The 14580-nt window shown below is 36.7% G+C and overlaps 2 protein-coding genes across 3 annotated transcripts; both read right to left on the bottom strand.

Annotated features, from left to right (window-relative positions):
• Positions 2190-4210, bottom strand: LOC105167189 (cytochrome P450 89A2). The gene has a single exon (XM_011086813.2). The coding sequence runs from the start codon at positions 4018-4020 to the stop codon at positions 2443-2445; it is 1578 nt and encodes a 525-aa protein (XP_011085115.1). The 5' UTR covers positions 4021-4210; the 3' UTR covers positions 2190-2442.
• Positions 5125-13436, bottom strand: LOC105167190 (5'-nucleotidase domain-containing protein 4). 2 transcript variants are annotated; one of them, XM_020695215.1, is made up of 17 exons: positions 12929-13436; positions 12747-12847; positions 11480-11599; positions 11125-11214; positions 10921-11036; positions 10529-10628; positions 9546-9617; positions 9415-9462; positions 9263-9340; positions 9013-9132; positions 8658-8763; positions 7991-8154; positions 7465-7599; positions 6175-6317; positions 5969-6031; positions 5812-5890; positions 5125-5361 (listed from the first exon to the last, which is right to left on the bottom strand). In XM_020695215.1, exons 1-17 carry the CDS (start codon positions 13203-13205, stop codon positions 5311-5313), a joined length of 1863 nt encoding a protein of 620 aa, XP_020550874.1. In that variant the 5' UTR covers positions 13206-13436; the 3' UTR covers positions 5125-5310. The 2 variants fall into 2 exon arrangements, with proteins under 2 accessions (XP_020550874.1, XP_011085116.1); XM_011086814.2 differs by having other exon boundaries at positions 6175-6305; positions 12929-13433.

Consider the following 14580-nt stretch of genomic DNA (forward strand, 5'->3'; position numbering starts at 1 on the left):
TTTCGAGAAGTGGCTATATATTTGTAGGTAAAATGCACCAGCAAATAAAAAATTTGTGGGAAAAGCTTATTCCTTCTTCTTCCTCAGAATTAAATAGCTTTGTTTTCCTTTTCTTTTTTTTTTTCTTGTCTCTTCCATTTAGTTGGAACAAAAATTTAAACATAACTGCAAAGGAAGAAGTGCTTCTTCAAGGTAGAATGGTTGTAAGACTGAGAACTTCCAATAATCCAAATAGGAAATTATTTGGGTTTTTTAAAAAAGAAGTGAGTGTGATTTTTTTGTTTGGTAAGACCTATCGATGTGTGTGTAGACAAGTAAAATTTTATATTTAATTGAGTGATAACGAGTGTAAAATAATATATTAATTATCAGTTATATTTCTTTTTCTATTTATATAATGAATTTTTTTAAATTAATTATGAGTGTAAATAGTTAATTTAATTGGTAAGTTAATATATATATATATATATGGTGACCAAATCAACGGGCAACAAGTGGCAAATTGAAGTGTTTCGGCTTAAGTCGTGCTTTGCAGTCAAATTAATATTCAAGCCAATCAAATGGCGCCATATAAAACAACTATATTTATGCTCTAATCAAATCAAGATAAATAATATAGTATTTATCTTTTTAAAAAGCACAAATATTAGCCAAATATTTAATGCATTTATCTTCTTAAATTTAAATAATAAAGAGATAATATAAAAAACTTTAAGTATAAGTGAGCCCATGCTAATTCTAATGACAGTAAGATGGACGGGTTTAATATCACAATCCAATCCTCAACAGTTGGGCAATAATAACGGACCACAAATTTTGAAAATAGACAAAAATTGGACCTGATAATTTATGATATCATGACTAATACCCATATGTAAAGGAGGTCTTAATCTTTCATATTGTTTTGCTAGTATTGCTGACGTACTGTGGTGATGCATATAGTTGAAAATCATTATGTTGACAATCCTCCACATTCCATGGGAAAATTTAGACCCATAGGCTGAGGGTTATTTATTTTTTTATTAAAAAAAATTATATTAATATATATTTTTAAATATATTAATAATAATATATCGAGTCGCGATTGTCGATTAAAAAATTAATTTTTTTTAAAGATTGGGCCCAAGTCCTAATTATAAATCACGACTTGGGCAATTTTTCTTTTTTTAATTAAGTTTTATATAAATTAATTATATAAGTTCGTTTAATTATATATAATTAACATATTAAAATCTAAAAAAATATAATATTAAAATTATATTAATTTAAAAAATTACAATTAAATGTACAAATGTAATAGTGTATATTTTTTGTACAATTACAAAAAATACAATGAAGTATACAATTTAATAATTGATTACAATTTAATTAATAATAATATAACGAGTTGCGATTTGACTCGATTAAAAAATTAATTTTTTTTAAAGAAAAAATTGCGACTTGATGCCCAAGTGTATAAATGTATAGTGGATTTGAGTTGGTCCACGACACTATCATTAGCATATCTTCGCGCCTTGGTCGAAATCAAACACCACAACGAGATGGATTGGGTGCAAACCTGTGCAAGGTAACAATCTCAACAAACAAAATCTCAACAAAGAAATTCTTCTACACAATCAGATGTGCCGGTATTGGGTTGTCAAGAATAATTGTATACTTCATTGTATTTTTTACAATTATACAAAAGAATATATATTATTACACTTGTACACTTAATTGTAATTTTTTAAATTAATACAATTTTAATATTATGATTTTTTGGACTTTAATATGTTAATTATATATAATTAAACAGAATTATATAATCAATTGATATAAAACTTAATTAAACAAAAAAAAAAAGGAAATTGCCCAAGTCGTAAATCACGATTTGGGCCCAATCTTTAAAAAAAATTAATTTTTTAATCGAGTTGCAATTTTATATTATTATTAATATATTTAAAAAAATTATATTAACATAATTTTTTTTTGTAATAAAATAATAAATAACCCCATAGGCTGAACTATCAACAGTTGGGGTTCTTTATAAAGGTTCTCCATTCAAACCTGAAAATGGAAGATATTACAGCTATTCCGTGAAGGTTTCTCCATTTAAACTTGAACCTAGGGGATATCTTTTAAGCAAGACATTATGTTAACTAATATTTGCCAATCAGCTCTGAATTCTGATACTCTAGATAAACGACGACTTCAATTTGTCAAGGATTAACGATTGGAAACAAGCAAATATAGCACATTCTCTGCAGGAATTCTATAAACCAAGTTTCGAACTTTCAAGAACAAATAGTATGCTATGTACTAAATCAAACTGATTGACAAACAATAAAGTAAACAGAATGCGCAGTACAGTAAAATGTGCATAATAGGTGCACGACATCAGTCATAAGCTGGTTTTGCCCAGGCTTATGCAGGAAACGTCCGAGCCAATAACCTCAAAAGTGATTACATTCTAGGAGAGATGCAAGCACGCAGTGGATTCTTCATGACAGTGGTGAACTCTTGCTTCTCGGAGAGATCAATTTCATCTCCTTCAAGAGGTGTCCACCTGAAGTACCAAATCAAATTGGCAACAAAATACTCCAAATGAAGCAGAGCCAATGCATAGCCCGGACATATTCTCCTGCCAGCGCCAAATGGCATCATTTTAATCTCCCTGTTCCCCGTTATATCGAACCCATCTTCACTGGAGTCCAAGAACCTCTCTGGCTTGAATTCCATTGGATCCTCCCACACCTTGGGGTCCCAACCCATGTCTGCCACCATGAAATTCACGAGAGCATTTTTTGGGATTATGTAACCATCCAATTCAACATCTTGAGTCACCTTATGTGGCAAAACAAAGTGCCCGGGAGGATGGCGCCTCAAGGCTTCTAAAACCACTGCTTTCAGGTATGGCATCTTCTGTAAGTCCTCCTCCTCTACTACATGCTGCACCCACTCTTCTCTGTCAGAGGTAACCCGAGGGGGCCGTCCCACCACACTGAATATCTCTTGGTAAAGATTGTCCTGGAAGTGGGGGTGCTTGACCAAGTTGGCCATGATCCACTGTAGAGCAGTGGATGTGGTATCGGTTCCTGCAGTGAGAAATTCACCGCACAGGCTCACAATCTCTTCTTCCAGCAGTTTCCTATTTTCTTCAGGAAGCTGCAAATCCGCCAGAGTGTCCACATATGCCACTGCTTCATCCTCTTGCTCTTGCTCAACCTTATCCTTATTAATGTTCCTCGTTCGTTTGACTTGGAGACGAGACCTAACAAGGGGAATAAATACTTTGTCCTGAGCTTGGCGCAGTTGAATCAGTTCCTTCCAGCGTTTGCGAAAAAGAATCTTCCCCAGTCGAGGCCAGAAATTGAGGACGTTGAAACGGCGGAAACCCAGAAGAAGTCTACGCTGCACGGCTTCAATTTCCTTGATTTGATTCTCCTGGAGCTTGTCGCCAAAGCACATGAGTACGAGTAGGCAGAACATGGCGTACTGGAAATGATCAATCAGCCTCACCGAAGATTCCAATTGGGCAGTATCCCGGAGACGGTGGATGAGAAGTGAAAGGACCCAGCGACGGGCGCTGGAGTAGGCCCTGACACGCGAGGGATGGAGGATCTCGTAGGTGAGGTTGCGGCGGAGGAGACGCCACGTGGGGCCGTAGGTGGAGGAGCTAATTGCTTTCGGTGATCTGTTCAAGATTTTGCTGGTGGGCGGGGGGGCGGGCCGATCGGAGAAGATGGCGCCGTTGTGGACAAGGGCGTGGTGGGCGAGGGAGTGACTGCCAATGAATATGAAAGAACGATGCGCGATTCTCAAGGTGATGAGAGGACCATAGCGGGGTTTGAGGCGGCGGAGGATGAACTCCAGGTCGGAGATGGGCTTGCGTAACCATATTAAGTTGCCGATGAGCGGGAGGCTTAGGGGTCCCGGTGGAAGCTGCTTCTTGCTATTAATCCACGCCGGGAACAGACTAAAAATGAATTTTACGATGGCCGAGATGCAGAGGGAGACGATGATGATAAACCAGGCATCCATCTTCTAGTCTGTACTCCCTGTCTGGCTTTCAGGTGAATGAATCTTCTCCAGAGCTCAAAATTAGTGCACCATGTCCAACTCATTTTTCCTCCATTCCTCCACTTTATCTATACGATAAAGAGAAACGCCCAAACGAAAGCGATGTACAAGAATCGAGCACACATATTATGCTGACAAAGTCCGATTTTCTTATCTTGATGCCCGCGGGCAGCGGACCGGGCCGCTTCTTGTTAGTCAAGTTGTATTTTACCCTTGTACGTAATCCAAGTATCCAACACGTAAACATTTATATAGCTAGTTTGTGAGATAGATTTGAATGAAAATAAAGTGCCTTAAAGCCATATTTACTAGAGGTTACTTATCCGGATCTCACGCTCAATCCGACTTAATGACATGTTTACTTGTTTTTTTTGCCAGCTTGAGATTAATTGAGCTGCCCCAATACACATTTTGAAAAATTCTTACAGAAAATTGCTAAGGAAAAGAAGGAAAAATTGCTGAAAAACTTCAAAACAGGCTGAACAACATTATAGTTTCTTTCATCGTATCTACTTAGAAAAGAAAAACATTATAGTTTCTTTCATGCTGTAGATCACCTCCACAGATAAATCTTGGAAGAATTATTTGTCACTCCCTCGAAATTTAGCAACATCACCTCTAAATCGAAATAAAGCCTAAAAGAGATTATTATCCTTTCCGTTTGCTGAAGGTTCTTGAGGAATATAAATAAAGCCTCGTGTATATATTCTTCAAAATGTATTTAAACAAGGTTCTATACAGAAAAAACGTTCCCCAATTTTCCTTTTAAAATAAATTATATATGAATCGCATATAAATTACAATGAGTTAACGCGATGCTAGTTGTCAAATCATGAAGTTGGTCATAATATGACATTTGATGCAAGAAAGATGGCCACTCCCAAATCACTGTGAATTGTGTGTAATAAAAAATTTAACTGACTGATTGTACCAAATTTCTTCCTAATTGACCTATTGGATTTGTTTAACGAAAGGGTGTAAGATGCCTCCCAGAAAATGGACTCGCGCCATTTATTGTTACGTTATGCTTTTACTTCAAACATAGCAGGAGACACACAAATGGATATACAAGGATCCAACAACAAATATGACATTAGCAACTTAAATTTCCATCACATAGAGTCCCAGAAACAAGAAACTGAAAAAAAGGACTCCCAAAATCTCTTCGGAAAAAAAATATATACAACAAATTGAGAACTGGACGGATTATCTAAAAAGGAAAATTTGTTGTTCTTATGATCAGCAGATTCATCATGATTCATGCTTTAGGTGGTGGAATGAGTACGTATCATGAGCAAGGGACTGCATTGGGACCGCATTAGAAGATATGTTATTGACAAGATATCAAACAGGGAAGAAGAAGAACAATATGATAGCAATTACAGAAAGCTGCCTTCAGCTTTGATAACATCACATGTTAGTGAAATTTCTTTTAAAACATATACTAAATCACATTTTATTAAGTTCAAACAAAGCATATCGCATAAATGATAATCATTATATTTCATCTTTTACCTAATACCTTTTATCCGTTGAATTAGATCAACTATCATCATTATGTTTTATCTTGCATTCAAACACATTCAATAATTCTTCCTCCATCTCCCAAAAACTACTTTTACCTCATTTCTTTCTCATTGAGCTGAGATGTACAAACACATATCACAAGCAATCATACTCTCTGGTTTTTATTTACCATCTCACAATTCATTCAATCTTGGACTACCAATGAGCAAATTTTAGCTTGCATACCTGTTCTTGGGCACGAAAGTACATGAAAGGTGTATAATGAAGGAAATTAGAAACTCTTGAGGTATAAATATCAGCATACCTGCAGTTTGCGAAGTAATTTAAATGGCAGTTGGCATCTTTTAACCACTACAAAAGAGTTACATGACAGAAAACATACTTCTCAATTTGCCTCATCAAGTGGCTTTTGTCCCACAGACCTGCTCGTGAAAGGAAGCCCCACCTGAGAAAAGATAAGAGCCATTGTTTTAAACCCAAGTCCAATTCTGAAACAATAGACACATGCCCTCAACTTGAAGCATGTCCAAGCTTGATTGCAAAATGAGAAAATGACCAAGCAAGAAAGTTCATTTATGAGCTTTAAACCTTCTGTTGAAAAGCTCCCCATCTGATTCCATCATGGGAGCAATTTTATGATCAAGTCGTTGCATCACAATGAGTAGCTTCTGAATGCTTTCCGTGAGTTCCTTATCATCCATGCGAGTTGCAGCCAGAGTCTGAAGGAAAAACTTTTTCATTAAAGCAGCAATCAGATAGCATAAAAGAGATGAGATTTACAGGTAATACACCGCATCAATTTGAGTGAGCTAGTGTAAGTGCGCAAGCATTTCATGTTACTTGTCTTTTTTATTTTATAATCTGCATGGAAATCACTTGTCTTGAGAGGAGAAATAAATATTTGAAATGTAATTAATTGACCTAACAATCAACACTACGTGCTATTGTTTACTTACGGTGACAAATCCAATCCTTTGAATAAGAAGTACTTTTCTCATGCATAGAGAACATATCTACTACCACATAATTTGATGTGAAAGCTATGGCCATCTTCTCAGGCCTATGACATACTAGGTGGGGGGAAAAGACATGTTTTAATTGCACCTTGAAAATGGGCAATTCCTTCTGGTAGCATGTAAACCGAGAAACAATGGCTCAAAAAGAAAACCCAGTCTGAATAGAAATGGGCTTGCCAAGCATAGTTTCACACCGTGAAACAGTGTAACATGGAAATGGGCCTAATGAAAACATCTAAACGGCCCCATCTTAGCAGCAAATACTGACAAGTTCAATATCTTACTATAGATACTGGTTTTGTTCTTTCAGTAAATGCAGTATGTAAATAAGCTTTCTCTATAAAACTTTTAGGTTACATTTGAATCAATGGATTTGGATTTAGGAATTTCAAATCCCTACTAACAAATCAACAGTTAGATTTGTTTGGACAATTCTATATTACAAAGAATTTCAAGTTCTTCCACTTTCATTTTACTTATATTTTGTGAAATTTTTTAATAGATTTTAAGTTCTTCTGATGGAGTCTCGTTTGAAAACATTTTTCCAATTCTTTTTCTCAAATCTTAAGAATGCAAGTACCATTTGATTACTACAAATAGATCCGATGCAAGAAAGCTTCAATTCCACCACCCACACCAGAAGGCAACTTTGACTTTTTTAGGCATATCATCATCACTCTGAAATCACGAGGAATGAATAGCAATATCAGTTCTTTTTTTTTTTATTCTTTTCAAGTATAATAGGAAATCAACAAAATTGAATCCGGAAGAGCACAAAAGCAACATCTTTAGACGAAACATGCTTGAACTCCTAGAACAACACCCTGGTAAAACGAGAAGACACTGGTTCTTGTCAAATTACCTGCGCCGGACGTCCTTTACTTCGTCGCTGAAGAGCAAGTCGGAGTTGGTTAAAGAGGTCGCCCACAACCTCCTTCTGATTTATAAGCTCTATCAACGTGGCACGATGACCTCGACTACGGACTAAAGCGCTATACTGCAAAATAGGGTCAAAAGACTCAAAACTGACAATCTGTACAGTGGCAGTGACCCGGGCATTTTATTGAGTTGAGAGAATACACCAACTGGATTTGATATCTTTAAAGAAAATTAGCATTCAGAACTGTGAAAATGTACTAAGCCTAGAGATAAAATGTCGGCACACTAATCAATGTCAAGTATATAAATGCTGCAAAACTTTTAATTGATTAAATTTCCTTATGGAATACAAGAAAATTGTTGTGTGTATTATTGATTCTTCCACCATCTAATATCTAGAGATGGAATTAAGTAATTAATACAGATAAGTGGTAACCTACCAAACATAACTATCCAAGGATATATACAAATCAAAACTGATACTCTAACAATAAACAACAATTACAAACCTCATCTTCTAGCTCTCGGCAAATTAGCGCTGTGCGCCATCGAAGATGAACTTTAGATTGGCTAACATCTGTATATATATGATCACCAACATAAAGAATTTCATCTCCATGAACACCAAGTGAATTCTCAATCATCTGAGCACTTCCTCCCGAGTATAATCCCCCTAATCAGATTTATAGCTCTTACAATTATGTGAAATTGAGGATAAAAGAAGATGACTAAAGAAAATTCAATGAATAAGACAAAAATATCAACAATTTCCATCACTTGAAAATCCTAATCACTTCACAATTGATCAAATGCTGGTTATGGAGAAAAAGCGATTGGCTGTTGGGCAATTTGATGAAAAGGCAATTTGTGAAGGAAAATGTACAAATGATGTAAAAAGAAAAATAAATTCAGAAAAAAAAAAACAAACTTTGATTCATAGAGAAACTAAGATTTTGAACTTTCATTACATAACCAACTGCAAATGCAAGGATAAAAGACAAATCCACTTTTTGATTTTGAATCCTATATTGGTATTACTTTTAATTAGCTAATCCATACTAAAACGGGCCATTTTAATTGCTGCAGGCAGACATTTAAACGACGTGGCAGCATATGCTGTATATACAGCGAGCTTACACCATAGACTTTGAAGGGCTAAGACATTAGCAAGATCACCTGGATGAGCCTTAAAACATGGACGCATAAGACCTTCGCCAGTCACTACTTCGTACATTGGGTGTGACATCTGGAAAAACTCTGGCTTCCTGGCAGAGACTATCACCTGCAGAAACAATGAATCACCGCATGCTGGCGCTCAAGGAATCATACACTTTCGACTTTTAGTTACAATAAATGACGCTAACAACGATTCTTTTATGACTGAAATAGGTGTTCAGAACACATTTTAACTAATTTTGTTGTGTTCAAGGCATGTTTGCAAGTCAAGTCTCTGAAGCATGTGACAGATGGTGGTGTTATACTTTGATCAAATAAAACAAAGACAAAGTAAAGGCGCAATATGTCTACTCACCATGTCAAACAGATCTCTCCAGCTCATATCATTTGGAAGGAATCTATTGAAAGAATGCTGCATCATCTTTTCAGTGTAATGGTAATCTGAGTTGGTAATAAGCAAAAGCCTTTTACCGGCCTGTTAGAAAATAGCAAAATTTTGTCTGCTAAGAAGTAATATTTACAGAGGATATGCGGACATACAGTAGTAATAATTCAGCAATAATTATGTACCATTCAACCACTTGCCAAACGTGAAAGAAAAGTACCTCTTTCTGGTCTAATAGTGCCAAAGGTAGCTCAGGATCAGGTTCTACAAAGAGTTCTGGCTTCGACATAATTTCACTCTGTGAGAGTATCAGTTGATTAATGATGCTTTTGAAATGGACATTGAAAAGTAAAAGATATAAAGGGAGAATACCTTCAACTGGCCTTCGACATGTGCCCTGAAGAGCGCTTTTCCAACAGCCTGAAATCAATTCGATAAAGTTATGGCATTGTAATGAATCTACGGTCATTTGACTCATTTCCACATAAGTTTCAACATTAAACCTTGTAAAGCCCTTTGTAATCAAGTGGACCAAGATCTGCAGTTATAGCTCCTTCATCATATCTATCTACCATCTGAAAATGAAGTATATTTATTATATAAAGCCATGGCACCAAAAACCACATAAATGAAGGAGAATTAATAGTGCCTGCATGGAAGCTTAAAGGTCAATTACCACCCATACCTGATAGATCTGCATTTTAAAGGGAAATCTTATGTTTACAAACACCCCCACCCCCACCCACGCAGATGGTGCTTCCACGGACCATGAACTACGGAACCAAAAAAAGATTCTGACCCAGAATGAAATGATTTTTTTCCAAAAATAGGTAAGATTATAAGAAAAGAACTTTCCACTGAGATCTTTGGAGTTACCTCCAAACACAAAAACATTAATTCTCACCAAGAGTACATAATCAACAATCACGAATGAAAATCTTATGGCATAGCCCCTACTGCTTTGATTTTGTAAGTATTACACCATTGCTTGTGCCTTATCTCTCCCTCTTTGCAAGTTTTATAGAAATAAGACTGACTAACGACAGATTAAATCACCCCCGATGGCCACAAAGCAAAGCATGGTGTAGTCCGCCTTGTTCTTATGATAGTCATCATCATCATCAATTGTTGAATATCATCAGCTCCTAATCTAGAGTTGATATTGCACTCTTCAGATAATTTGACATCCACATTAATCGAAACCAGTGCAACAAATCGGTCTTTCAAGATAGAAAACATGTCTAGATGCCAATTACTTCAACTTGTTTGCTTCTGAAAGCAAGCTGTTTTCAATTCCTATTAATTTTCTGCCTGCTTATAGTTGTTAGACAGAACTTTTACTGAGAGTAAGTGAATAATGGGGAAACATTCTTCTGCAGGCACTAAACAAAACAAAGAACGCATGGATAAAACTAAGAGACAATTAGGTGAGTTTCCCAGCAATTTCACATTATAAGTGGAGAGTAAAAATTTGGAAGTTGTGTACCTGCATATAAGCAACGGCCTCTGAAACAGAGAATAGTGTATTGAGGAACTCCCACCGGCTCTCGTTTCTCAGATCCACAAGTTCTCTCCCGTACATCTCACTTCCATTCAAAGAAAGTTAATGGGTCTAGTGAACTTTAACTTAAAATTCTGTCAAGACTACATAAGAAACAAGGAAAGAGGAGCTTAAACTAAATAAAACCCAGATTAATCTGCACACTGAGTCAAAGTAGGAAATCATGAAAACCTATATAATATGATAATGACAGTATCTCCCTTGGATCTCTTGTTGTTGGAAAGTTGTCTGGCTATTCACTTGGACAATATTTTGGAAAGAAGCATCGGCATTCACGAGGAATATATGAAAAGCAAGAATCAAATCGTGAACTATACCTTACTCTTTGAGTAGACAACATTCTTGTTCCATGCATAGCCCGCTTAACATATCCAAACCGGTCCGCTTTAACTAAGTTTCCTTTCTCTTTGTCGATCACTAGCCCACGAATGACCTACAAGCACAAGGTAACACGGACTCTAAGACCAAGAAAATGGAAAAAAGAATATACAGCTGTCATATGCCACAGACATACAACATACCAGTTCTGGGTCAAATGCAAGTCCTTCAACAGGAAAACCCATATTTCTCAAATTGTCCATGCAATAATCATAAGCCCTTCCCTCCCAAGCCTGCAAACACACAAACCATGCCCCTATTCAGTCAAAATTTCAACTGAAAGAGCACATCTTGATTCAATCCCCAAGACATGATGAACAATTCATGGGATGTGCGTGGAGTAGCTTTAGATTAATTACACATTGAAGTAATTTAAGCTAGCCTTATCAGTGGACATTATTGGCATAAAACAACCTCACCCGAGTTGAAATAAGTACACAAAAAATGAAGAACAACTTGGCTAATAACTTGTGCAGGAATAGCAGAATGTTTAATTACCATCACATTATAATGCATCAATGTGTAGTCCATGTCATAGCCAATGACACTAATTGACCGCAAATTAAGCGTTCTACTACAAAAAATGCCACGTGGTGAATATCTTGCAGAAAATGGATCCTGCAAATTGGTTCCATGAAATCAAAGTCAGCAATTTCCAGCACCGGAAGAAAACCAACTTACATGAACAGAGCGCAAGGATTGTTAAAATACAGCATTGATAGAATGGAGAGACACCATAACACACACCCACACCTTCCCGAATTCCACAAGCTTACGTAGTGTTTGGATTCGTTTTTTAAGTGTTTTGTTGTGTTTTGTGGAGATAGAGAGAGAAAAATAAAAATAAATAGTATGTGTTAGAAATAGTATATATGTTTAGATTTGTTTTTTGGAGATAATTTAAAATAAGTATTTTATGTTTAATGTTGTGTTTTTGAAAACAAAATATATTGTTCATTGTCAAATCATATTTTTTTATATATATATTTATGTATATGTGTGTGTATATATATATGTATATATTTATGCTAAAACATTTAAAAACACCCAAATAAAGTGTTTCTATATATGGCAACCGTTGGGCATGTTTTGACTCATTTCGGAGATAACTTGAAAATGAAAACAAACATAGTGTTAATGTTTTTGATGCTTGCTTTGTGCTATTCCCAATCTTGTAAGCCCCAAAGAGATGACAGATGCTAAATCATGCAGTGAAGTTACACTATCCGGTGAAGATGAAATATTTTATAAGCAACTGCAATGACGTCTCAAACTTTTCAAATAGGTAGCATAGGAAAGATATTGTCCACTACTTCTAATCTTGAAGTACTGTCTCCAAGTAATCATAGTCCGTAATTGACATAGTACCATTAAATAGATAACCTAATGAGCTTGTTTTCTCTTTCTACGACCCCCAGGAGAAATGCCTCAAAGGGCAGCTTATCCTTTTGCGTAGACGAGGCTACTCTCAGTACGAGTTATGAGTTCTGATGAGTCATTGACTATGAGGTCTTTTCGCTGAGCTTATAACTACTTAAAGCATTTTATAAAGTGTTTGGAAAGTTATTAAGGAAAGGAGCTTACAAGCTCTTATAAGATGTAAAACTTCAAGAGCTTACTTTTAATATAAAACCAAACATTTAAGTCATAAAAAACATCTCATAAGATGGTCTGCATAAGCTCAGCCTAACACACCCGCAAAGCAAGGGAAACCACAGATATCAAGAATGACTATATAAAATGGAGAGTTAAGCAAGAAAGCAACCGGAATTCCCAAGTGGTTAAGCAAGTACTCTGCTTCTTGAGCTTCCATTCTGGCCACTTCCTCAATGGGCCCTTCCAGACCCACCTCTCCGTCATCAATTCCTACAAGTGATCACGCTGTTGAGAGTTTTGTCATCGATTAAACGGAAAAGCAATTATTGGAGATCGGTGAACATGAATTACCCAAGTTGAGGTTCAGGTCGCCTTTGGTACTCTGGCCGAGGTAGTCAAAATCAGCCTTGCTGGGGGGTGTCACAGAGAAGATGCCGGTGTTCTCCTTGGTGACGCACTGACATGTCATTTTCATCTTCACCATAGTAGTGGCGGGAGGAGCATGAAAGTAAGGAATGGTGACTGAGGATGGTCGGAGGAGCACAACGTTCATCCTCCTCCGCCGCAAAATTACACTTTCGTAGGTTGCGGCGGCAGAGGCAGTAGTGGTCGTGATTTTGGCCGCCATTCATACAATTGGAGGCCGCCAACAAACCAATTAAGGGATGTTTGGAGTTGCAACTCTACACAATACCTCTTCCGTATCTGCCCCCAGTTAGGAAGATAGTTGTATAGGACGGAACGGATAGATCTTTGTTTCTCTTACAGTCAAAATCAAGTCGTCCTTGAAAAAAGATGGATATAAAGATGAGAATCGGCTTTCAATCGATTGACCGCCATGATCCATCTACGGCGTTGTTTGCTTAGTTGGAAGTTGGAACAAATTGAAAAGAAATTGTGAGTTTAATTGCAGTAAAATTGAGAAATCAATGAGGTGTTTATAAAATATTTTAATACTTGTATAAATTTATTAATGTATTGCCAAAATCAGTAGGACTTATTCATAATTTTCTTGAAGTTTCACGAGGACCCTAAATGCAAAAATCGTCATTGTCATATAGGCGAAAATCGCTATTGCCCGGGACCCCGTAAATGGAACTTTCATTGAGATCCTCGTCGATAATGTCATCCCGAAAACTTTATATCCCTTTGAAGTTGGTAAAAGACCGACTTCAGGACATGAAGTATCCTTTGAGGCAACATCCCCTTATCAAAATTTTGAGGCAATGTCCCCTCATAAAAATGTTGGACTAGAAAAATTTTGCTCCCCCTTTCGAAGCTGGTAAAAACCTAACTCCGGGGCATGAGCAAAAGCATCCGTTGAGGCATCATCTGACGAATATAAATCATAAGAAAACAAAACAACAACTTAGTAAGTGCAGTGACTATATTTATGAATATAGAATACTATCGAATTACCTACCAAATTTTCAACAGTGTGGATGGTGAGAAAATCACCCCATAAGACAACATACTCGAAAAAAAAAAATGTGCCGCTTCACTTTCTCTAAAGTCTTGGAGGGTTCCATTACCACATGTAAAAATTATTTACGGAGAATCTCTCTTGAAGATGGCGTCGAAATCCTCAAAACAAATGAAAGAATTCGACAGAAAGAATGAATAAGATCTGAATAACCTCTATTAATAGAGAATGGAACAAGTATATTTTCAAAAAATATTGATGCTATAGTGGTTGGAGTTCCCACTTGCCATCCTTTTGACCTGGGTTCAAGATCCATGGGACGCAACAATAAGCACCTCCTCCCAACAGTTGAGAACTCGAGCTGGAGTACGCGACCTGAAAAAGGCGCAAGCCGGTGTCTGAGAGACCATCAACGTGTGACCTGAGAAAGATGATCATATGTCTGAAAAAGACCACAAAATACGTGACCTGAAAAAGGCTCGACCCATGTGTCTGAAAAAGACCAACTACGCGTCTTGAAAAAGGCGCGACCCGATGTCTGAGAGAGACCATCAACTTGTAACCTGAGATAGATGATGAC

This window comes from Sesamum indicum, linkage group LG7, assembly GCF_000512975.1.
Source record: "Sesamum indicum cultivar Zhongzhi No. 13 linkage group LG7, S_indicum_v1.0, whole genome shotgun sequence".
Classification (NCBI taxonomy): domain Eukaryota; kingdom Viridiplantae; phylum Streptophyta; class Magnoliopsida; order Lamiales; family Pedaliaceae; genus Sesamum; species Sesamum indicum.